The following is a 27,615-nucleotide window of genomic DNA, read 5'->3' on the forward strand; positions in this document are numbered from 1 at the left end:
GTATTCGAGCTCCGATCAACAAGGTTGCCGCTGGAGGTCACAAGACTGAATGTATTCGACTGTTTCTTTAATGTATTTCAACCTACAGCAAAACCCTATATATATTTATTCAAACAACACATACAGACAAATACATCTAGTTTTCCCCCAAAATACAATCAATCAAATACATAAAACTTATATTGACACTAAAAAAAGAAAAAAGAAAAAAAGAGGAATACACTCAGATCTAAGATACAAGAAGGAGAAGAAGCCATGGATTCCGGCTAGACATACATATACTTATATTTACACTAAAAAATATAGCAAATACACTCAAATACAATCTGAGATACAAGAAAGAGAAAAAGCCATGACTTCCGACCAGATGAATACACTAAAAAAATTTCTTGCTATCAACCTCATTTACGTTGTCTTATTACACTTCCCAAAATGAGTGCTTATTCTTTTTTTCTTCGTAATTTCCATAAGATGGATAGAAGATGTCTTCCGATTTTTTTTTCGAACTCGAACTCCAGAACTAGCAACTGATTCCGCTAGATTATCATTTCCTAGATAGAGGATTTGACCATGAATTGATCTAGAACTCGAACTCCACCATTGGCCTTTGATTCCTCTAGATTCTATGGATAGCGAATTTGTCACCTTCTCAATCAAATACAAAAAATAACCTTTTTGAAGGGAACTCGATTTCAAACGATCTAGGTTCGGTGAGAAAAACTCAATCTCAATCGATTGTGTAAGGTTGGAGAACTCGGTATTCGTCCAAATCTAAGAAGAAGCCATGGAATATTGGGGAAGTGTCTAATAGCAAGCATAGTGTTTCGTTCGGCTGGTCATCTCTTAGCGTTGGGTGGGTAGCTTTGGATACAGATGGGGCTCTTTGAAGCAGTATTTTGATGGAAACTGCGGGCCATGCATTTCGTGATTCTGATAGCAGGTGGCTTGGAGGTTTTTCAGTCAAAATTGGATTTTGTACATCATTTAGAGCAGAGCTATGGGGAGTCCTCAATGGCCTTCAGAAAGCCTAAGATGGGGTGGCGCCGAGTTACCTTGCAAATTGATAATGTTAGTGTAGTTCATATGATGCAGGCCGGAAGAACTGTGCCTCATCGGAATGGTGATATTGTCAACTACATTCGTCACCTCTTGGCTAGGAATTGGGTGGTCTCTGCTGCCCATATTTACAGGGAAGCTAATTCAGTTGTTGATGGTATAGCCAATTTGGCGTTTAGTCAAGGGTCTCGCTTTGAATGACATTCACACGTGCCTTCTAGTATTTCTTCGCGTCTTTTGTAGGAAATGTTGTTGGGGTCCCTGATGTGCCGTGAAATTACGGGATATTCGATGCTAATTCCTTAAGCTTTTGTGACTCTTCAAGCACTTTTGGTGTTACTTTTCGTGTATTTATGTCGTTTTAGTGGATAAGATGTCCGGAGAGCATAACGGAGCCATGGAGCAAAATGGAGCAAAAATAACTGAAATGCGACACATGCTAGCAGCACATGCGAGTAGCATGTTGTGCATGCGAGCAGCACTTGCTGCAGCATGTGCTGACAGAGATGTTTGCACAACATGCTATAGTTTGGTGCAACATGCGACACCAGATGCGAGTAGCATGTTGTGCACGCAGGGTATTTTTGTCCACAATTTGTTCCCGTTTTGGAATGGTATAAATACTCTTTTAGGGTTTTGTAAAAATCATCTTTGGCATAAAACACAGTTCTTGGAGGCTAGGGTTTACACCACACTTTGAAGTTGAAGATTTGGTTGAGCACTTTCTTGAACCTTTACTTCATTTCTTTAATTTCTTGCTTTGTAATGAATATCTAAGTATGTAGTATTTCATTTCTACACTTGAACCTTGTTTATGGAAGTATACATTGTTAAAGTTTGGATTGAAACTCTTGTTTTGCTTATGTATTGAATGATTTTTATTTCTAATGAAGTGGGTCTTTGTTTCTTTAATTAATCTTGTTTTGATGATTCTTAAGAGAGTAGCTAATCCTAAGACTCGCCCATTTACTTTGATTGAGCTCGGAAGAGGAAATCTAGGTTGGAAAAGATTAATTAACAAGAATTTGGGTCATTAAACCCATCTAATAACTTGAGCTCGGAAGAGGATAGTTACTTGAGGTTAAATTGATTGTGCCTAATATCACACTCTAAGGCTTGGACAAGCTTAGAGCGAAATTCATTGATTTGGTTGGAAGACTTTCAATGAGATTTTAGAAACCATTATCTATTAACATAAACCCGCTCTTAGTTGTAAAATCGTGAAATACATTGGATCGTTACTTGAGCGTAATTTCCTTTGTAACCAAACTTGTGGCCATTGATCATTTTACCCGCTTTCTAGTTAGTTTTATCTTTATTAGTTTTTAAATCAAAAACTAAATATTGAAAAATGTTTGGCTTAGCTTAGTTGGTCATAATTCCTTACTTGTTTAAATCGCCTAGTATATTGTTCCCTGTGGGATCGACCCCGACTCATAGTTGGGTAAATTATATTGCGACGACCGTGTCACTTTTTCTTTGAGGAGTGGTTTTAGACGTTATCAATTTTGGGGCTGTTGCCGGGGAACAATTTGGCGTATTTGGGTTAGTTTGGGATTTTAGCTTACTTGCTTTGGTCCAAACTTGTGAATATTTGCGAAAATGTGTTTGTGATTTTCTTTTTTGTGTTTTGTGTTTAGTTTTTATTTTATTTTTACTTTTGTCTCTATGGCATCTTGGAATGAAAATGGACTTGATGGTTGCAATCCACATTTTGATGACCCATGTCCATATTGTGGAGGACTCCACTTTTGACAAGATTGTGAAAATGCTCCCAGGAGAGAGATGTGTGCATCGTCTCAATTCTGTGATGGGAATATTTGTAATATATATGGTGGTCAAACTGGACATTGGGGTGTTTGTCCCAATTATTTTGCTCCCCCTCCCCAAAGTTGTTCTAACGAAAATGCTAGTTGTGCTTTTGAGTTTGATAGGGGCAATGACATGACAAGTGAAGGATAAAGTGCCGGATTTGAAGGTATCATGGCAATGCTCCAAACATACTTAGATCGGGAAGCTAAGATGGAGGAAGAGCGAAAACTCATCCAACAATCCATTTTAGAAAATGGAAAAGCTATGAAAAGAATGAATGATTCATTAGAGGATGCAAATTCCTCAATTGTCATGGAAGTGTCGACTCCTCAAAATGAAATGGTTGAAGAAGAGATTTCAAATTTAAAAGATGAGCCCAAGAATTCTTGTGACCACAACGAAAGTTGTGAAAGTGAAGAAGTGGTTCAACTTGAAGAAGAGCAAAACCTTGAAGAAGAAATTTCCAATTCTCAAAAAGAAGAAGTTGAGGAAATTTTGAAAAGCATAATGGGTAGGAATGAAAAATATGGGCAAGTCTTGACCAAATTGTGGCAAGAAGTTCAACATGGAGATGATGAAACTATCCAAAAGGTGCATCTCACCATGGATGAATTTTTACAAGAGTTGGACGACTCCCACAATGAAGAAAAACTTGACAAAATGGAAATATTGAGCCAAGATTGGCTAATGAATCAAGCTCAACAACTTGAACATATGGGGATCACCGTGAAGGCATTTCATGGATGATGGAAGAATTTCTAAAAATGCATGCTGAGCAAAGTCAAGAAGTGGAGCTACTTGAAATTGCTATCCGGAAATTGGAGGCCGAATTGAATGTAAAGATTGAGGCATGTGATGCTCAACATCAAAGGGCCATGGATTGTAGTTTTGAGTTGGTGTCCAATGAAGAAGAGGTCAAGATTGATTTTCATGAGCTAATGGTGAATTACCAACCGACCAACCCAAAAATAGTGAATGATGCCAAAGTTGAAGAAATGATACTAGAGTTGCATAAAAAAGTTCATATAATAATTTTTGAAGACTCTAGTTCATTTTTGGGTGAGGATGTCAAAGATGAGGCAAATTTGGAATTGGGGCGCATTGGATCACATTCCAACCATTTTTCCACATTGTGCTTGGTTGATGATATGGAAGTTGAACTATCCGAGCCTATGGAGGATTGTGGAGATGAAGAAGAAAGCGTCTTTATTTTGAAATTTGCAATGCCAAGAAGACAAAATGACATTCCTCACGTAAAGGCCAAAAAGTGCAAAATGCGACATTCGAGAGTTGGCCTCTTTGCTTTCCTACCACCGCCTCACGAGCATCACCGGAACCTTGATTCAAAGTTGGAGTGAAAATTCATATCCTCCAAGTGGAGGGAAAAGTGGTAAAGGTAATCATCGTGCCGCGATGTTAAATTAAGCGCTTGGTGGGAGGCAACCCATCATTTTTAAAATTTTAAGTCGTTTTTGAAATTGTATTTTTTAGAATAGTTTATTTTATTGTTTTTTACTAATACGCAAAGTTTCGGAAATTTTTGGAGTTGTTTTGAAGCGAGGTCGGGGTTTCGGAGCGGAGGTTCCACGAAAAAAGTTTTCGGGTGACATCACCTATTCGTAAGCAGTCAAGCCTACGTCTCGCAGGTGCTGACAAAATAAATAAATAAATAATTCTTTCTCCACCCTCAAACTATTTTGTGTTTTGTTTTGATTATGTGCAGTGAGGACACTGCAATGTTTGTAGTTGGGGGTGGCATGTGGTAGCACATTATATTTTGGTTATGCTTAATTTGTGCCCTTGCCGGGCTTTTGTCTTATGTATGGATATTGTGTGCCCTTGCCGGGCTTGTTTTGTGACTATTGGTGTGGTTGTGGATAGACGTTGTTACAAATGGAACTTGCTCAAATTTTTGAAGATTTTGTTTTGTTGGCATGTTGTGGATTAGTCACTTTTACTATTTTATTTTCTTTCTTAGCTTCTTTAATTAGTCTTGTAGTTTAGGTATAGGTGCTCCTTTGAGGAAAAATGTGGAAACTCTTGGCTTGTTTGGTACTAATAGAGTTAGTCTCTTGCATGTGAAATGTTGAAATGCGAATACCCCTCCAAATTTTTTGTGAAAGTTAAAAAGCAAGGTGCATAGGAAAGAATGATCTTTGTGACAACTTTTTGGCTCATTTGGTGACTCTTTACCTACTAGATGGGTTTTACTTGGGATGATGAGATATTGTTCTATTTGTTCTTGCTTAGGAAGTAAAATTGTTCTATCTTGACTAGTTCATATGCCATGTGTGGTGAGTGTTTGTTGAATAGTTCTTGTGCTTATTTTATCATCTAGAACTTGTCCGGTTAGTCTTTCAATGCTAATTTTGATTATGTTGGTTGGAGAGATGACCTTGGGCTATCTTTGTGATTTTTGAAAAAGCCTCTCTAGCCTTTCTAGCTTACCATTGCATAAATACTATCACTAGTAACCTCATTTGAGCCTATGACCTTTTCTTTGACTGCCACATTACAAGCCTTTACCCTTTTTTGATGAAAATTCTCTCTTTTGAACCTTTCCCTCCCTGAACATGAAATTGTGAATTTGAGGCCAAAAACCTAAGTTGGGGGTGTTAGTGTTGCTTGAGAAGTGGTCAAGGTTGGTGTTGTGGAAAAGTCAAAAGAAAGGAAGAAAATTTGAAAAATACAAAAAGGCTGCAAACTTTTTGTGCAAAAAAAAAATGTATATTTGTGGAAAAGGAATTGGAAAAAAACAAAAACATTAGAAATCAAGAAAATGGTTGCACAAAAAGAAGTTGGAATAATTGGGGAAACTAGTATGCAAAGGAAGGAGTGATGTTTTGAAATGAAGAGGAAAGTGGACAAAAGGTAGTGTGTAGTGTTCAAGGAGGGCATAGTCACTAGTATCCCAAATACTTATCCTACCCTTCCCTAAGCCTACATTACAAGCTTAAAAAGTCCCTATGTGATCTCCAACCGAATGTTCTTGAGTTAGTGATGAATGAAAATAAGGGCAAGCTTATGGTGTGATATTTGTTAGCATTAGAATTTCTTTGTTGAGTGTGAGTGACTTTGTGTATATGTCCCTTGTGTTGTTATTGTTAATATAGTGATTTTGGGACTTTCTTTCTTGTGAGGGCATGTGGATTACAATACATTGGCGATGTTGAAAAAAAATTCCAAGTTAAGTCAAATGAGCATATCTAGTAAGCTAGTGGTTTTGAGTCACTTATTCAGGCTTGAGTGTTGTTGCTTGATTGTTTTGAATCTCTATTGCATTCTTGAAATTGTATTTTGAAATGAGGAATTATTTGGTTAAAGGTCACATGCTTGTATCCTAATTGTTGGTACCAACCAAAAGTCATGAGAATTGTGCTTAGATAAAAAATGTGCTTTGAAAATGATAGTAGCACTACTTAAGCTTGTATTGATGGATCCTTATTGAGATTTTGGTTTTGATTTGCTTGAGGACAAGCAAAGACTTTAAGTTGGGGGTGTTGATGTGCCGTGAAATTACGGGATATTCGATGCTAATTCCTTAAGCTTTTGTGACTCTTCAAGCACTTTTGGTGTTTTCGTGTATTTATGTCGTTTTGTAGGATAAGATGTCCGGAGAGCATAACGGAGCAAAATGGAGCAAAAATAGCTGAAATGCGGCACATGCTAGCAGCACATGCGAGTAGCATGTTGTGCATGCGAGCAGCACTTGCTGCAACATGTGCTGACAGAGATGTTTGCACAACATGCTATAGTTTGGTGCAACATGCGACTGGCATGTTGCACATACGACACTAGATGCGAGTCGCATGTTGTGCACGCAGGGTATTTTTGTCCACAATTTGTTCCCGTTTTGCAATGGTATAAATACTCTTTTGGGGTTTTGTAAAAATCATCTTTGGCATAAAACACAAGTTCTTGGAGGCTAGGGTTTACACCACACTTTGAAGTTGAAGATTTGGTTGAGCACTTTCTTGAACCTTTACTTCATTTCTTTAATTTCTTGTTTTGTAATGAATATCTAAGTGTTTAGTATTTCATTTCTACACTTGAACCTTGTTTATGGAAGTATACATTGTTAAAGTTTGGATTGAAACTCTTGTTTTGCTTATGTATTGAATGATTTTTATTTCTAATGAAGTGGGTCTTTGTTTCTTTAATTAATCTCGTTTTGAATGATTCTTAACGGAGTAGCTAATCCTAAGACTCGCCCATTTACTTTGATTGAGCTCGGAAGAGGAAATCTATGTTGGAAAAGATTAATTAACAAGAATTTGGGTCATTAAACCCATCTAATAACTTGAGCTCGGAAAAGGATAGTTACTTGAGGTTAAATTAATTGTGCCTAATATCGCACTCTAAGGCTTGGAAAAGCTTAGAGCGAAATTCATTGATTTGGTTGGCAGACTTTCAATGAGATTTTAAAAATCATTATCCATTAACATAAACCCTCTCTTAGTTGTAAAATTGTGAAATACATTGGATTGTTACTTGAGCGTAATTTCCTTTGTATCTAAACTTGTGGCCATTGATCATTTTACCTGCTTTCTAGTTAGTTTTATTTTTGTTTGTTTTTAAATCAAAAACCAAATATTGAAAAAGTGTTTGGCTTAGCTTAGTTGGTGATAATTCCTTACTTGTTTAAATCGCCTAGTATATTGTTCCCTGTGGGATCGACCCCGACTCATAGTTGGGTAAATTATATTGCGACGACCGTGTACACTTTCTCTTTGAGGAGTGGATTTGGACGTTATCAGTCTCATTCCCTTACTTAGTTTCTTACTATTTTTGTTCTCTTTTTTAAAAAAACAAAAAAAAAAAACGTGGATTCCGGTATCACTGGCGGCTACGACTCGAGAGTCTTAGCTGCGGCGGTACTAAGGAGCACCACGTATACGACGCGCCAGAGCTAAGGGAGAAGAGAGAGGAACGGAGAGAGAGGTGTGAGAGCCGAGGGAGAAGAGAGAGAGAGAGAGAGAGAGAGAGAGAGAGAGAGAGAGAGAGAGAGAGAGAGAGAGAGAGAGAGAGAGGTGAGGGAGAAATACAAGCCATTAACCCTATGTATTTGGTATAGCTACGAAGCGTAATTAACAAGATCACTGTAGCTACGAAATATAAATAAATTAAAATTGTATTTATTATCAATAATTACCTCTTAGAGGTAGGCTATGCCAAGTAAATTTTCCTTCATTTTTTGTGTGTATATATTGAATATCAAATCCAAGTTAGTGTCGGGTTAAAACGATCCAAAGATACTCTTAACATGATGTAATATTGTCCGCTTTGGGTCAAATCTACACGGTTTCCCCAAAAGGCCTCACATTATTAAGAGTATCTAACACCTTATAAGTATCTCCTTTTTTTTTTGACTACCAATGTGATACTTTCTTCGCACACCCAACAGTTAGTTCGATATGGTTCCGTTTTTCTTATTCCGTTCGATTCTTTGGCATGTGTTTAGTTTACTGGGTTATTTTCTGCTTAAAGATGGATATAATCTGCTTAAAAGTTGAAACTATTGTCCCTTCTCATATAAAACATTATGAAACTCATTAGAGATATCTATATATCAAAATTCTAAACTGATATATAAGCGATATACTGGATCAAACAAGGTCATTAACATTTATGCGGGAAAGAAGAAGTAAACAGAATTTAAAGACTCGTTTTAGTATGTCCCAAAAATAATAATAATTTTTTTATATTTAAAAATAAATTAGCTTTAAAATTTTCATTTTACTTTTATTGAGATAATTTATAATCATGCTTAGTCAAATATTACTTCATAAATTAGGACAGAGAAATAATACCTATGAATATGAAAGTTATATTCATTGACAATTACATGGCACAGTGACTGCAACTTGTTCTTGTTATGTTCGATAAATGTTCATCGGTTATTGATGTTGACAGTTTCCAAATGAATTATGCAAGAAACCATGAGATCGAACCATGGTGTGAAATCATGAGATGAAATCAGTATTTGGACATGCATTTCATCTCATGGTTTCAAACCATAGTTTGAAATCTCAAATCATCTTAAAAGGCATAATTTCGGGTTTCAAATCATGGTTTCAAAATTTTTAAATATAAAACTTGACCCATAAGTTTATATTTTATAAAAAAAAAAAGACTCAAAAATTGGTAGATATTTTTAACAATTACTCCAATCAACCATTTACCAACCTTTATTTATGTCTGCCATGCATGTAGGAGGAGTATATTAAAGAGTAATTACGTTACTATTCATGTTAAATTTTCTTTTTTATTGAACTAAAGTTTGATCAATGATGTTGTATTTTTAGAAAGGCCTTCTAGTATAATAATATTAATTTTGTTAATAACTATGACTTCCTCATTTGGTAAGACTGTATAAGAATTGAGAATATTTTGATAGTTTCACAACTTGTGGGGTTTTATGTCTAATTTAAAAATACAACTTAAGAAATCCAAATTGCTTGTCCAAACATAGTTTCAAAATTATGATTTCATCTCATGATTTCAAGTTATGTCCAAACGGCTCCTAAGAATTACTACAGGTTTGGTCAATATTTCCCAAGTTTTACATATACACCTTTCTTTGAGATTTAAGTAAGATTCATTGATAAATAATTTATAGCTCCTTCCATAGTATTTTGAGACAAGGCCATGGGCCTTTGGTTTGCATCTTTGTAAAATGGCGTCTTTTCTAAAATAAAAAAGACTTTCTTAGAAGCTTTTCATTTTTTTTTTAACGTTTGCCGAAGAAATGATAAAGTAATCAAATACCCCTTTTTTGTATTTAGGTGTGAAATTCTCATAAAAGAATGATATTTTTTATAGATTAAGTTTTTAGATGAGATGATCAGATAAGTTAGCATATTATTGAAGTAGATTGGAGGTCTTCGAGTTCTTATATTTTACAGCACTACCTTCTATTATGAAAAATTTCTTCATCTCCATATATACGTGGAAAATGTGTTTGAAAATATATTTAAGATGTGTCGCTTCTACTATATGGTTTTTAGGTGAGCCACACAATTTGACAAGGTTTTCACCCTTCATGCTTTAACTTACGCATTGTGACAAAAGCATTTTATGACATTGGCGATCAGACAAAAGGACAATTTTTGTTTAATGTAATTATAGAATTTATGGTGTGTTTGGCATGAAATAAAATATTTTTCTAAATAAGTTATTTTCTTACTTATTTTCTGTTGTTTGATAAGTAAGCAGACAATATTGCCACATGAACATTTATATATAATCTAAGCAAATATTGTGAGGGTGTGGGGTTGGGGTTGGGGTGGATGGGGGATAATGGATAAGTGTTGGAGCGAGATGTGGAGAAGACAATTAACGTGAAGTATCACTTATAAAACTTATTTTTCATATACGGTTATATACCTATAATCGCACTTTATATATAAGAAGACTCCTCTATAACATGACCAAATTTTTTCGAAATTGATTTTTTATATTATATTTTACTTCTCTATAACATCATTTCACCTATAACAGCAACAACAATTGTATAACAGTACGCTATTTGTAAAATTACCCCAATATAACGGCTATCTTCTTTTATTGGTAATATAATAATTAATCATTTTTATAAAAATATAATATCTATGATTACCAATAATAAGTGTAGAGATTTTGATCAAATATTTGATCATTTAATACACTATTTATAACAAAAAAAATATCATATAAAGATATATCTTTTCATCATTAAACGATTTTTCTTCGTTATACAAAGTGTGATTAAGCTTAGAATTTGGCAATTAAAAATGAAAATTAAATTTTATGCATTTTTTTTGCCTATAACAGCGAAATATTATTTAAATATTAATGTTATTATAGGTGTATAATAGTTATTTTCTATAACAGCTGAAAAATTTCAGACCTAATAATGTTATTATAGAAAGGTTTCACTGTACTCCTGTCGCCTGTCAGCAAAGTTATTATTATCCTATGAAGAATTCGAATCTAAGATAGAGGACAAGGGTTCCAAGACAAGGTACCCCATTAGAGGACAGCGAACCATAATTTATCTTTTCTAGTTATATGGCAATCCAAAATAATAACCACCAAAAAAAGTAAAAACATATGATTTTCGAGAAAAGTCTAAGAAAATGTAGGAGCTAGTGTTGCAAAATGTCCATCTGATTAATGGTTGTAACGACCCGTTTGGTCGTTTAGCACTTTTGGACTCTTTTTCATTAAAATACCCTTTCCGTAGCTTTAAATAGTATGCTTGACTTGCGAGAATTGGTGGCAAGGTGATTTAATTGACGAGTAATTATAGAATTAATTTATTTATTTTTTTGTGTGTGTGCATATATGTATTAATGGGAATATTGTTTGCACATATATATATATATATATATATATATATATATATATATATATATATATATATATATATATATATATATATATATATATATATATATATATATATATAAGGCATGAGGTGAGAGTATTTATTTATTTATTTTGGCTAATTTGCTAATGGATTGGTTGACTAAAGTGTAATTGTTTGGCTATTAAATGGTAAAAGAAGTGGGTCCAGCCCACCATCCCTTCTCTTTACGTGATGGGTCTTATAGGTGTATTGGGAATAACTGAACTTTTCTTTTCTTCTTCTTTATACCTAGTATACTAAATAAAAAATAAAAGAATAAAAACTGCCTATATTCGGCTAGGCTAAGGACAATAGAGCTACGAGAGAGAGGCAACAGGAAGCAGTTTCCGTGGAAGAAGTAAGGCAAAATCAGGTATGCTATCCGTCTAGTCCTTGTTCCTTTTACCTAGAATTATCAATTTGTGCATTGATCAACATAATGAATAGGACAAGTAGGGGACAACTAGTACAACATTGGGTGGCAATAAAAGGACGAGTGGATGGGGAAAAATGGCTTCACACGTTTTTTTTTTTATTTTCCTTGTATGCTATTGTAGTAAATTTTCAGCTTTCTTTTGCTTTGGAAAGTGTCCCATGATTTATTTATTATAATATTGGTTTGTGAAGAGGGCTTTTCCAATACAATGGTCAATTGAATAGAGGACAAAATAGGAAGCTAGGGTGTACAGCTATTGTTGGACAATAGGGACGAATTGGGTGGGGAAAATATTTCACACGTTCTCTTGCTCTTCCCTTGTATGCACTGTGCGTTTTTTTCCAATTTGTAGGCACTGTACGTTTCTTCCAATTTAAATGTCCTTTTATGTTTATCTTGCCCCAATTTAAATCCTTACATATTAAGTCTATGTAATTGAATGTAAGGGTATTGGATTATATGCATATTTTCAAATTTATGGTATTTGAATTTTGGAAAGCTAGATTTTGTTCGAAGTTAAAATATTGGGGTAAATTAAAGATTTCGAGTCCTAGTCCTAAGAAAGGAGATTAATGATTTGGAGGTCCATTTATGGATGAAATTGACTATTTTTCAAAATGTATGACCCTTAGATAATGGGCGAAATTATTTTTCAATAAAATTCCAATCTTGCCCTTCTAGGCTCGAGGTCACTTTTGAAGGTCGTTTTTGGGTTTCGAATATAAGTATAACAATATGAGTGTCTTTAGATTCGTATTCTAACGTAGATCGCATATTTGATAGATTTTGATAGTTCAGAGGTTCTTCGCAAAGGGAAGGCATTTGTTTGATCGTCCGCGGCACCTGCTCGGCCTTCGAGGTAGGTTACGGTCTACTTTAGTTAGGCTCAGATTAGAGAATCGTATGTAGTTGTAGAAAGTGATGGGGATAGCATATAGGCCTTCGGGCATAAAGTGAAGGTGGATTTCAATTAGGTTGGCTCTGTCAGCTGTTATGTGGGCTTGTCGCCATATGTGTTATTTTCTGTGATTATCACCTGTTTGTATCTCTGTCACATACTAGCTCACTCATCATATGAAAAGGAATGGTAACATTAATATGACTTGTATTTGTTGATTGTATATTGGTGATATTGTTGAGACTGATATCATGCATGACATGCCTTCCATATTATTCTTGTGATGATGGTAGCTAACCGATTGAGAGACCCGAGGTTTTTTGGGAGATTGGGAGTGACAGAGACTCGAGGTCTTTTTTGCCGAGATTGAGAGTGATTGAAAGCCTCGAGGTTTCCGGATTTAAAGCACGAGTGGTACATGGACTTCGTTAATCCCCCAGCGGGTCATGACTTTCGAGGCAATCGCCCTTATACGCGTGTGTACGAGAGCGGAGTGAAAAAGGTACGCATTGCATTCATCCTACATTGTATTCGCATTCATCCACTTATATATATATTTGACTCGATCAATTGGTGAGCTATATCTCCTTCGTTGATTTCATGATTCCGCCACACTTTACTTGTACATGATACGTGACCATACCCGTGTGCTCTATGTGCTACTTGTTAGTTTCCACTTCTTCATACGTTATCTAATCATTCCGCCTATGCGCTACCATACTAGTGTTGTACTGATATTACTCTTGCCGCACTTTTGTGAGCGCGAGTACGATCGAGCTCCGATTCTACGCCCGTGGTCGATACGCGAGAGTGACATATTTTGGTCGTCCAGGGTGAGCTACTTGGTCATCCGTGGCCCCTGAAGGATCCTCTTATTTAATGTTGTGTTCTTTTATTTCGACAGACAGTATATAGCCTTCGAATAATTTCGGACTTTTATTCCATATTATGTTTAACGCTCTTGTACCCTTTGACCAGATTTTAGGGATGTCGAGACATTTCTAGTTATGTTACGTATTTAAGACTTGGTAACTCCTTCTTATTTAATTTTTCACTTATTTAACTTATTATTGGGAATGTGGTTCGCCTACGCGGGGGATAGTGTAGGTGCCACCACGACTCGTAAAGTGGGTCGTGACGATGGTCGTCGCCAATATCTTCCAAAAATTTGATGTTGGTTCTAAGTTAGAACAATATTGTTATAACGGAAAAGGCTCAAATATGCCATCCAACTATCGAAAATGGCTCATTTATGCCACTGGTCAATAGTTTGGCTCCTTTATACCATCAAACTAGAGGAAATGGCTCATTTTTGCCATCAAACTATAGGAAATGGCTCATTTATGCTACTCATCAATAGTTTGACTCATTTATGCCATCGTCCGTTACCAAAATGACTCATCCATGCCATTTTTCATTAACACCGATTTTATAATACCAACTATGACACGTGGCCTCCAATTAGAGGCTACGTCGTTTAATTAAACCAAAATTTAATTTTAAATATCAAATTAATAAAAATCCGATCAGACACCTTACCCACCCACAACCATAATCTAGTTGGAGGCCACGGGTCATATATGGTATTGTAAAACCAGCTTTAATGAAATATGACATGAATGAGTCATTTTGGTAACAGACGATAACATAAATGAGTCAAACTATTGATGAGTGACATAAATGAGCCATTTTCTCTAGTTCGACGGCATAAATGAGACATTTCCTATAGTTCGATGGCGTAAATGAGCCAAACTATTGACGAGTGGCATAAATGAGCCATTTTTGATAGTTGGATGGCATATTTGAGCCTTTTCCGTTGTTATAATGACATTTCTTCACTTAGAAGCATGAGTGCGTAAATATAATCTCTTCTTAATTTCAAGAATTCAACATAATTCCCTTTAATAAAATTATTCAATATAATCAACTAATTAATATATACAAGTATAATCCACCAGAATAATTTAAATGGAGTTCTCTAAATAAACTCTGGAAACGTAGAATAAAAATTATTACAAAAAAAAAGTGCTACATAAAATGCGTATCATGACTAAATATGAAAAGTACAGCCAGATTATGGTCATCGGACGGTAAAATATATGCATTAATCTTCTTCTTAAGATGATTTTGTTTATCTAAAAAGAAACTCTGATTGAACAGTGACAGATAACTCCTTCCTGTTTTACTCTTCTGATTTCTTGAAACAAAATATATCTAAAAAGAAACCAAAAAAAAAAAAAAAGAAGGAGAAAATGAGCTTCATGGTCAACATTTGAGGATAAAAATTATCAGTGACGGACGATGTTGCATCATTTTCATAGCTTCACCAAAGGCAATATTTTAGCAAAAAAATTTAATATTTCCTCTGTTTAGTTTGTGTCTTATTTTTCTTTTATTCCAATATTCTAAATGGCATATTTACATTAAGTGATTCAAATGACATTTTGGTATATATACACATTCTCGAATTTAAGATCACAAGATTTAAAAATCACTTTTACTTTCTTAAATTTTGTGTCCGATCAAATTAAACAGATAAAACAAACGGAGGGAGCAAATAATAACTTCTGGAACCATAATTTCAAATGTACGATAAATTTAATGCTAAGAATCTAAAAGGCTGAACCTATTGAATTTAACACGTGGATCCACCTTTGCCGGTTACCATGTTATTTTTTTATTTTCCAAACCAACATGGTCAGAGGCGACGCTCGGCGTAAAAAAAAACTCCGGGTTAAAATTATTTTATATATATATAAGGTTATGTACGGGTTCAACCGAATCAATAACTTCAGTAACTTTAGTTAAAGTCCTATACTTGCCTTTCTCTTTTTAACTTTTATTTGTTGCCTATATTTTCTAGTCTTCTTATGTTAAAACCCACAGGTCCATGCTAGTAGTAAAAGTCACTGCCGCATATTATAGACCCTCTTATTATCCAAATTATACAGCGGCAGACATTATTAGCTCTCTATTTTAATATAATTTTCAATCTTTTTAATTTCCCAAAAACGTGTATATATAATCAATTACCAAAAACGTGTATATATAATCAATTACCAAACACTATTTAATTTCAATTTTCTACAACTCCTCTTCTATATATAAAGCCCCTTTATCCCCCGCAAGAAACATATACCAAGCAGCTTTTGTGAGTTTGCTGAAAAATCTCAAAAGCTGCACATATACAAGGAAAAAAATTAGATAGAAGAAGCAGAAGAAAAATGCGTCCAGCATCATCAGCTATCACTTTTTTCCTTCTTCTTCTAATTTCTATCTATATATTGAAGAAAACCCTAAAAATGTTTCCCCGATCATCTATAACTATAGTACTAAACTACGTTATTCTCATAGTTAATCAGCTGAAATGGGCTTGGGATATTCTTCTCCTTCAATCTTTCACTCATCCTTATAATATTAGTATAATTTCTTCACAAAATGATCATCATCATGAGCTTGAAATTATGCATTATGAACCCGAATCGGAGTCTTCTTCGGATTCAGTAGAATGTGCAGTATGTTTATGCAAGATTGAAGAAGGAGAAGAAATTAGAGAGTTGAGATGTGATCATCTTTTTCATAGGGTTTGTCTTGATAGGTGGCTTGGTACAGGACGTATGACGTGTCCATTATGTAGAAACCATCTCAAGCCACCTCGTCTCTTTTCGAATTTACATCAAGAGGTTATCTTGTTTGATTTCATGGCTGGGACTAGGTCGAGAGATCGTTGGTGGATACGGTAAATAAAAAAGTTAGCATGGTTACGCTGGAAGCTAGTTATGTTCAAACTTTTCAAACATGTTGCCGCGGTACTCATGCCGAATCCTCAAAAAAAAAAAAAAATGCATTACTTTTGAAGGATCTGACACGTACTCGATGATGTTTTTAAAGGTTTTTTTTTTTTTTTTTTTTTTGTTGTTGTAAAATATGGCATGATAGGCTTGATGATGATGTGAAAAAGATCCCAATATTTGTAGATATGCATGTATCCCTTTTGAATCATTCAGTAGTAACAACTAATTATTGGGATATTCACTCTCTAATTGATCTCTTTATTAGAATTATATATCAGTGATAATTATTTCCTTATTTCCTCTTCTTCATCCCTCCTTATTTTTGTTGTAGGGGCTAAGCCAAAAAATTCAGTTTAATATATTTCCTCTATTCTAATTCATGTGATGTGCTTCTTTTTTTAATTAGTACATGTACCTGCGCTATGCGCGGTCAATATTAGAAAAATTAAATTGTAAAAATTGCTTAAACATATTTCTACCACTGTCATGTTACTTCTTTACACAACATACCCAGTAAAAAGAAGTTCATGAAATTTAAAAAAAAAATAAAAAAATCATAGTATTATTATTGAATAGCTTTTGGATGAAATAAAATATCATCTTCAATTCATTTGTAAAACAAATGTTCCTAAAATATAACATGATTGAAAATAAATAAAAATAATTTCTCAAAAGTGAGAAAATATCATATAATAGTAATAGTCATACAACTTTTAGTGGTGAGAATTTAGTACACAAAAGACTATAACTTTAACTTTCTATCTTCACTAATTTAACTTCTATTATCTATTGAAAGGAAAAAAAGATAAGGTTAGTGATTCACCTTCCCTCATCACTTGTATAATTATATTTTAAAAGAGGGAGTTTATTTATTGGCTGCCATCAACCCAAAACATGATTAATGTGTTTTAAAAAAAAAATAATGGCGTAAAGCAGTATCACACTCCGTATTGATAAATGTATTTTATATGCTTATTAAATTATAATACTGTTCAAATAAGAATATATATATATATATATATATAAATAAGTGAGGATAGTGAGTTTTTGTAGTCCTCGCGTCTTCACAACACTAATAAGATGCTCACATGTGGCTTCTCTTATTGACTTTTTCTTGCATATTTTTATTTTTCATTTTTTGCTCTCATTCATTTTTTTTTTAGACCACTCCACATGAATTTTGATAATACCAACTTTTTGTAGTCCTCAAATGAATTTATTAATTTTATCTCTTTACCCCTAATTAAAGTTTTTATGACTTTGTGAATCCTCAAACATTTTGATAAATTTTGAGAATTTTTTGGGACTTTTTTTATGCCACTAAAAATAATGATGTCATGGAAAATATTATAGTGGACCCCACAAAATATACTCATATATATTTGAGTCTTTTGAGGAAATATTATTAAACTTGTTTTAAAATATATTTTTCCTTAAGAATTTATTATAGACATGTAAAGAATTATCCTGTCATTCAAATTCTATCTTAATGTAGGCTTAATTATTGAATTAAAATATTATTCTTATAATACTATTTAGTAGTTGTTGATATTGTTTCCTAATTATCATTTGCTATTTTTAGTTTTTATTCACCTGGTTAGACATAAAGTTGTTTTATTTTCTCCTATAATTTTGTGTCGTACATGCTGGCAAAATAAGTAATTAACAAAGATTTCACTTAAGGTAGAATTAAGTTTAAAATTAAATTAATAAATACATATAAACTTATATTAATGTTAAATACTTTTAATATGTAAATTATAATCCTTTCGTTTCAATCGAAAAATGAACTTCGAAGTACAATAATAATTTCCAAATTTTACATGCGCACACTTTTAACATAAAACTTATCTAATATTGTAATATCTTTTGGTAAAAAATAAGAAGTCAATATGGGTTCAATTCGAAGAATCAAATGAAATTAATATAGCATATGAAAAGCTCAATTTGGATCATTGGAGACTTTAATCTCAAAAGATTTAAGTAAAATATAAAGTAGAAGAGCTTTCTATTGTTTGATTTTTTTTTTTTTTAAAGAATCTAATTCAACTAAGAAAAATGTTTTCTAACTTTCATATACGTTTTTGTACTTTGAAATTTTAGAAGTCTTTTTAAAGTGTCAAATTAATGTTACAAAAATAAAGAAGCAAGAGAGAATTTTTTTTTAAAAATATCTACAAATTAAATTTTTAACGTCGGTTTGGGTCCGGGCTAAGCACCGACCAAATGACACTAGTATATATATATATATACATAAGCTACAAAATAATTCATTGAGAGTATGAGTGGAATAAATCTGATTTCAACCCCAAATATCCACAACGGAGGTACAATATTATGTACAAATCAAATGAGTATTTTAAAAATGTCTTATCATTAAATTATTGTTTTCTGGTTTGAGGAAGAAGTCAGCCTAATCTTGCCGGGAGCGGCTCCGCTCCATTATTGTTTCTTATTTTGAGTTTGGTTTTATTGTTGAATATGTATTATATAAAAAGTTTGTTGTTATAAAACAGGAAATAATCATTCTTATTAAAATAAACAATTGATAAGAATAACTAACAGGAAATAAAGAGATCAATGAAATGATTTTAGCTTTCCTGTAAGAGAGGACTGATGTTGTGACATGTATTATTCCGCGGGAAAATTAACACTATATGACGCTTTTAAAAAAATATTTATCCGAATTAGCCAATATTTTTTAATTTACCGGAGCTAGCCTACTTTTATAGCTTTGTTGTTGCTCTGTGGCTTTGTTTATCATTGCTGAAAGCAACTGTACGTAGTCAATTGTTTCATGTGATATTCCTAAGTTTATAGCTTACGTGTATAAGATAAATATTAGTGATTGTTACAAATTTAGAATATGTGGAGCTTCCACACTATTATACACTTTTATACGCTGTAGAAGTGTGTATAAACACCTATTATACATTTTGTATAAACTCCTCATATGACACCTCTTGTATAAATCTGTATAATATTGTATACTAGTGTAAAAGTGTGTATAAACACCTCTTGTACATTATTATACACTTTTATACAAGGTTGATACATTGTCTACTGTAGGTATATAAAATTGTATATTGTTGTATATCGTGAAAAAGTGGCTATGCGGGGAGTAATATAAAAATATGGCTACGCAAATGTAATTTTGTATGTTAGATTGTACATTATTGGAATTTCCCCACATTCCGCAGCTATTCTAACTTTCTTTTCTAAGTTTTCGTTATGAAATTTTTTATCATAGTAATAAAGAATAAATCAATTTAAATCTTAGCCCTTAAAATTCACAAAGACACATATCATTAATCTAAACCTGTATCGCTAACTATTAAAGCATATTTAAATGGATGGGAGCCGCAGCTCCCAACCTTGCCAATTTAAATTTAAAAATGTATGATATAAGCCTAAGAGGAATTTATTTATTTTTTGGTCGACCTAATAGGAATTTATTGCCAACTTTTTTCTTTCAAATTTGACTTACATTATCTAAATAGATCCCTAACCTTCATAACTTAGATTATCAATTACTAATCAGCTTTGATCAATCTTAGTTATCCAATTATGAGATAAATTCATCTAAGTTGAATATTTTATTTTGGAATATCTTATTCTTATTTTATTATTTCTTGCTTTAGATAATAAGTTAGCCTAGCCTTGATTTTTATATGGTTATATTTGGACAATATTTGATTGGAAATTCAAAAAAAAAATGATTGATGTTCTAATTCATTAATATGCACAATAAATTAGTAAATAAATTAATTTATAATTCTAATAAATATTTATTATAATAGGTACAGAAAAATGCATTTTTACCATTTCTTTTTGACTATCCTAAAATAGGAATAATAAAAAAATATTTTCAAGAAGTTTATGCTTACGATAAAGTGCCAAGAGAGGTTATGTGGAGATGCTTGGAGGCTAAAGGTGTACCTGTGGAGTACATTAGAGCGATCAAGGATATGTATCATGGAGCCAAGACTAGGGTAAGGACTATAGGAGGAGACTCGGAGCACTTTCCAGTTCTGATGGGTTTGCATCAGGGATCAGCTCTTAGCCCATTTTTATTTGCCTTGGTGATGGATGGATTGACGCGACAAATTCAAGGTGAGGTGCCATGGTGTATGTTGTTCGCAGATGACATAGTCTTGATTGACGAGACTCGTAGTGGAGTTAACTCTAAGCTAGAGGATTGGAGACAGACGTTAGAGTCTAAAGGATTCAAGTTGAGTAGGACCAAGACAGAGTACTTGGAGTGCAGGTTCAGTGGCGTACCTCAGGAGGCTGACGTGGAAGTGAAGCTTGGTACCCAGGTCATTCAAAAGAAAGGAAGTTTCAAGTATCTTGGGTCTATTTTACAAGGAAATGGGGCTATTGATGATGATGTCACACATCGTATTAGTGCAGGATGGTTGAAATGGAGACTCGCTTCCGGAGTGTTATGTGACAAGAAAGTGCCACAAAAAATTAAGGGCAAGTTTTACAAAGTGGTGGTTAAACCGACTCTGTTGTACGGGGCAGAGTGTTGGCCGGTCAAGAACTCTCACGTGCAGAAGATGAAAGTCGCGGAAATGAGAATGCTACGGTGGATGTGTGGGCACACTAGAGAGATAGGATCGGGGAATGAGGACATCGGGACAAGGTAGGAGTGGCATCGGTGGAGGACAAGATGCGGGAAGCGAGGCTGAGATGGTTTGGGCATGTGAAGAGGAGAGACATAGATGCCCCAATGCGGAGGTGTGAGAGGTTGGCTATGGACGGTTTTAGGAGAGGTAGAGGAAGGCCAAAGAAATATTGGGGAGAGGTGATTAGGCAGGACATGGCGCAGTTTCAGATTACCGAGGACATGAACTTAGATATGAGGTTGTGGAGGGCTCAGATTAGAATACAAGGCTAGTAGGTAGTCTCGCTTTTCTGTCGCACTAGTAGGCGTAGTTTTGCTCTATTTATTATTGCCCTTTGATTCTTGCTTTTATGTGTTGGGTCTTGTCTTTCCATGCTGTTTTATCATGACTTCTTTGCTCTTGTTATTTCTTATTTTCGCATTGCTTTGATTTGTTTGTCGATACCTGACTTTCTTCCCTTATTTTCTTTTGAGCCGAGGGTCTTTCGGAAACAGCCTCCCCACCTTCCAAGGTGGGGGTAAGGTCTATGTACACTTAACCCTCCCCAGACCCCACACTGTGAGACTCAACTAGGTATGTTATTGTTGTTGTTGTATATTTTCTTATTTTTATAGAGGTGTTTTACTTGTCATGCTTCTGTCCAAGTTTGACTTCTTTTTTTTTAACTCATTAGGTAGTTAAATTTAGATTCACAATTAAGATACTTTGTATACAAAAATTAAAATAGAAGAATAAAATTCAAGTGAAAATAACAATGAGGAAAAGTATGCCACCAATTTCGGCCACTTTTCAGTAGTGGAATCACGTTTCATTTCACCAATAATTTTTCCTTTCCTTTCTTTTATGTTCTTGTTTAGTTTCATCATTCTGCCCTTCAATTTCTCCATCTTTACATGTTATTCCATAAAACCTGAATAAGTTTTTACCACCTCTCAATTCAATTCATGTTTTCCTCTTTATTTTCATTGAATTTCAGATAATCTTTTTTTTTAAGCAATAGATCCTCGAAACTACCCCCAAAGAGTAGAAAATAACCATTTAAAAGGGTATATGCTCTATAAAAAAAAATACTTACAAACTCTATTGTTATCCCAACTCTAGTCACCTATGTTTGGTAGAAACCTCATACCTTTCTTGATCCGTAAAGCTTTGGGAAATTTACATGGCATAACTAATTCTGATACATATTTATATTTAGTAGCTATAATTTAAATTAATTACATTCTATAGCGAAGAGTAATATGTTAAATACAATAAATAGCTATAATATATATATATATATATATATATATATATATTTATATATATATATATATATATATATATATATATATATATATATATATATATTTAAAATAGAATACTTTATTACTATTATTTTTAGTAATTTTTTTTATCTTACTGCCTCTGCTCTCAGCCGTCGGAGCTTCGGCGAACGAGCTCCGACCACCAACCAACCGGTCCTATTCTCCGGCGAGCGTCCTCCGGCCATTGAAAGTGCACAAATACAGCCGTCGCCATCTCTCTCTCTCAGTTGTCGCCGTCGTCGTCTCTCTCAGCCGTCGCTGTCTCTTGCTCCCTCAGATCTGAGTCGTCACCGTCTCTCTCTCTCTCTCAAGTCTGAGCCATCGCCGTCTCTCTCTTTCTCAGATCTGAGTCATCGCCGTCTCTGAGCCATTGCCGTCTCTTTCTCTCTCTCAGATCTGAGTCATCGCCGTCTCTATCTCTCTTCTCCCTCACTGACGACGATGGCGACAGTGGCTTACAACTCCACCGCCCGTAGCATTGTGTTTCTTTCAGTCGGTAATTCCAGATCCGGTAGTTTTTCGATGCCGGATCTGGAAAATAGTGTTTCGTTATGAATGTATTCATTAAGTTTTTAGCATAAAATCCAGTGTATTCATTAATTTTTTTAGCATACAATCGAGTGTTTGGGGTGTATTTTATTTCTTGTACTCAGTATTTGAGTGTATTCGTTAATTTTTAGTGCAAAATTGTGTTTGGGGTATATTTTTATTTCTTGTATTTTGAAGGATATTTTTTTGTATACAACCAATTTTAAATATAATAAAGTGAATATAGTGTAAAAATAGCTACAAATGAATACAGTTGAGTTGAATACATTTGACTTGAATGCAACTTAGTTGAATGCATCTAACTTGAATACATCTAAATCTGACTTGAATATAGCGAAATTGACTCAGCTGAATTTTGAATACAATCTACTGTAGCTACGAAATGTAATTAGGTAAAGTGTAGCTATGTCTAAAAAAAAAAAAAAAAAAAAAACCCAAAATGTAGTAAGTTTCCTCCTTCTACTTTTAGCTAAATTTGTTACTCATCTTCGCTTGCTTGAACTACATAACAATCAAAATTCCCCATCATTGTTTATTGCTAAAAACAAAAATTAAACTCTTGCTTTTTCTCTTGTAAAAGTGTGCCAAATCCCTCAGCAAAAACGAACAATACCCATTTCTGCTCTTTTCATATCTGGTTGTCTTAATTTCAGCAAATCAAACACATATAAAGACACAGTAAAATAATGCTAAACATAAATATGCATATGCTCTTGTTTGTTCTACAATAAGCGAAAGAATTGCAACTCAGGGTGTGTTCGGTATGGAGGAAAATGTTTTCCAAGGAAAATGTTTTTCTGGAAAATTTGTTCCTGGAAAATAAGTGAATTTCTACTTATTTTCTCATGTTCGTTTGGGTAGCGGAAAATAAATGAATTTCTTACTTATTTTCTCATGTTCGTTTGGTTGATAGAAAATATTTTCAGAAAAATACCCACTCAATCCGCACAACTCCACCCCAACCTCACCATCTCATACCACACCAACCCTCCACCCCCAATTTTTTTTTTTTTTGAAGTTATTTAATTTTTTTCTGGATTTTCTAAACCACTACATCCCCCCACCCCACCCCCCGTGTGGACCCATACCACACCAACCCCCGCAACCACCCCCCACCCCTTTTTTTTTTTTTTTTTTTGAAGTTTTTAATTTTTTTCTGAATTTTCTAAACCACCATATCCCTCCTCCCCCCCCCCCCTCCGCGTGGACCCACACACACCCCCCCCCCCCCCCCCAATTTTTTTTTTTTGAAGTTTTAAATTTTCTTTTCTTGGTTTTCTACACCACCACAACAACCCCCACCCGCTCCCCCCCCCCCCCCCAAAAAAAATTCTTAAAAAAAGTTTTAAAAGTTACTTTTTTCGGAGTTTTACACCACCCACCACCACGACCCCACACCCCCTCCAATAACCACGCAAACTTTCAATTTTTATAATTTTGTAATAAAGGTAAAGTTAAATAGGAAGTAGAAAATCCGGGAGGGGGTAGGGGGTGCGTACGGGGCGTGGGTGTAGAAAATCAAAAAACAAAACTTTTCAAATTTTTTTTTAAAAATTAATTTTTTTGGAGAGGGTGGTGGGGTGTCGAGGGGGGGTCGTGGGGGTGAAAAAAAAATTTTAAAAAAAAACTTTTAAAACTTTTTTAAGAAAAAAAAATGGGGGTTGGGGGTGGGCAAGGGTGCGCGATGGGGGAGTGGTTGGGAGGTGGGTTGAGTGGGGGGTGGTGGTGGGGGCAGGGGGAGGGATGTGGTGGTGTAGAAACCCAAAAGAAATTATTTTTTAGGGGGGGGGGGGTTGGGGGGGGTAAAAAAAATAAAAAAAAAACTTTTACAACTTTTTTTTTAAGAAAAAAGAAAAAAAATTTGGGGGGGGGGGGGTGTTGCGGGGGGTAGGTTGGGGTGGGTTGAGTGGGTGGAGGGATGTGGTGGTGTAGAAACCCAATTTTTTTTTTTTTTTTTTTTAAAAAAATTGGGGGGTGTGGTGTGGGGTGGCGGTAGGGTGCGGCATGGGAGGAGTGGTGCATGGGTTGCTGGAGTGGTTGGGGGGGTGGGAGTGGTGGGAGTGGGGGTGGGGTGGGGTGGTGGGAGTGGTTTGGGTTTGGTAGTTGGGTGGTTGGTGGAATGCATTTGTGCACTTGTTTTCCCTACTTTTATTAGGAAAGTCATTTTCCTCATTTGTGAGGAACTTGTTTTCCTAAAGAAAATATTTTTCAAAATTTTTGACCAAACGAACATGAGAAAATTGGAATGTTTTCCTCCATACCGAACACACCCTCAATAACGTTGAAAGACCTGTGTTTCGGTATATGGTGATGACTGGTATGAAGACTTTCATCAAGACTTGAAATGTTGTCCATTTTGAGTCTCTTTCAAAATAATTTCTCAGCTCAAATCTACATAACAATCATCAAAAAAATGCCACAGTTTTTCCAAGATTTTGTCAACAAAATTGATGGCTTTTTTCAAATCCAACAACCTTTATAATTAACCGGGAACTAAAAATCACAGAATATACAGCTAAAAGAAAAAGTAAAATGTTTATACATTGGGACAAAAGCAAAAGAAAAACAACATGTGTATATTAACTGTAACTTTTTATAACTCTCTAAAGCTGCAGCAAAATTTTGTTTACAAAGCATTCTTCAAGATGATGGTTCATATCCATATCCCACATTATGCATTGGAACAACACTATTTTCATCACCAAAATGATCAACACTATCATATTCTAGAGATTGAGATGGTAGATTTATGCTCTCATTTGTTTTATATATATTCAAATCCTAGTAACTGCTAATTATATACTAATAACCGTTGCGCTAATAATTGATTTATTTTAATAATTGCTGCTCTTCGATCTCACATGTTTCTAATATTTTTTTTTTTATTTTTAAAATCACTTTAAAATAGGTATATACTGTAAGTATTGATAAAAAAGTGCACTGCTATTTTGGTTGCTAAAAAGGAGGACCCATCAATGTGCTAAAAAGGAGGGCCAGAAAAAACATGTTATTTGGTGCCTACATTTTTGTGGAAATAAAATTTCCTATCAAGAAAGAGGCATAAACGTGTTTTATTTAATTTTAAAAATTATAAAAGTTGGGATAACTATAGTCACAACAAACAACTGATTTCCAATTCAAATTCATGGTTATTATTATTATTATTATTATTATTATTATTATTATTATTATTATTATTATTATTATTATTATTCATTTTGTATTTTTAAATTATGATTTTTGTGGTAATGACACTTGTCATCCTATCATTCTTTTGTCTCTCCTATTCTATATAGATAGAAGATAGATTTACCCTAGAAAAACCGACACATATATAATTAGAAATAATTTAATTTTAAATTTCTCATTTTATTCTTAATGGGATGATTTATAGCCACATAAATATCTGCCACATAAATATCTATGATTTTGATGCACAAGCTTTAAAAGTTTTTCATTCTTATCTTAAAATGTGGCCGATCAAAGTGCATCACATAATTAAGTTAGACAAAAAAAGTATATGTATCAAAAGTAATTTTTATTAACCTATATATGCAATATACAACAACAACAACAACAACAATAACAACCCAGTGAAATTCCACAACGTGAGATGTGCGGGAGGGTACAGTGACGCGGACGACTCCTACCAAGGTAGACGATACATTTCCGCTCAAAGACCCTCTACTCAATAGAAAGCATAAAAGCATAAAAAGAGGTCGATAAGGCCAAGAGATTCAAAACGATATGGAAAACGCAAATAACTAAAGCGACTAAGCGCATGAAGAAGTTGTAAAGGAGCTTAGCATTTATCACAGATAAAATAAGATAATCAAAATACAGAATAACAAATAGTGTAAATCAAAGCACAAGAACTTATATCGCGATAAAGTGACTACTAATATGAATATATATGCAATATAGTTTTATATATATACATGGAGTAAAATATTTTAACAAAGAATGTTAGAACTGATCATACTTCCCTTCACGTTATTCCACCACTGGGGGTGAGGGGGTTGTTTTATTTGCCGTACCTTTTGTTATATTTTCAATTCAAATTGGTTTATTCTGAACAAAGCCTGACCACTCAATTCAATGAAACCCCAGATAATTTTTTGGAACTAATTAACACATGTTTGTTACCGTTTTGGAGATAAATATACTTGAATTGGTTTGTAGCTTGGAACTAATTAACACATGTTTGTTACCCCAGATGATTGTTACCCTTCCTATACCTGAATTGGTTTGTAGCTTGCACACCTAAATTACTAGATATTTTAATGATATTCACAATCATCATTTTTGTAAATCACTATAATTAACCGTCTCCTCTATTATAATCACCATTTACAATGACCAACCACCGTTACCACAACAATCACCAGTAGTCACCACTATACATCGCCAACCATTATTATCATTCACCACATTCATTAGCTATCACTATTATCCACCATAACTATCAGCGCACCACCAATTACCACCATCTATCAACCACCACTCCCAACCATCATCACCACTAGCTACTACCTGCCACACCATCATTAACTAACACCATCCTCAGTCGGCACCCACAACCAATTTCCTCTGTGGGGTGTATACCGGCCGGGTCACTACCGCTAGTCATCACTACCATCAGATGCCATATTCTTTTAAAGATGTTAATATATTATATTATTATTAGATTAATTTAGTAGTTTATTAAAGGTTGAACCCATCGAGAGACATATGTGATTGACT

At 34.2% G+C, this 27,615-nt stretch overlaps 1 protein-coding gene across 1 annotated transcript; it reads left to right on the forward strand.

Annotated features, from left to right (window-relative positions):
* The first annotated feature begins 20,272 nt into the window (after window positions 1-20,272).
* LOC132066769 (uncharacterized) lies at window positions 20,273-21,591 on the forward strand. The gene is given in 2 exon segments (XM_059459983.1): window positions 20,273-20,996; window positions 20,999-21,591. Coding segments are annotated over 2 exon segments (993 nt in total). The 5' UTR covers window positions 20,273-20,293; the 3' UTR covers window positions 21,289-21,591.
* The last annotated feature ends 6,024 nt before the right edge of the window (window positions 21,592-27,615 follow it).

Source organism: Lycium ferocissimum, chromosome 8 (assembly GCF_029784015.1).
Source record: "Lycium ferocissimum isolate CSIRO_LF1 chromosome 8, AGI_CSIRO_Lferr_CH_V1, whole genome shotgun sequence".
In the NCBI taxonomy this organism is placed as follows: Eukaryota; Viridiplantae; Streptophyta; class Magnoliopsida; order Solanales; family Solanaceae; genus Lycium; species Lycium ferocissimum.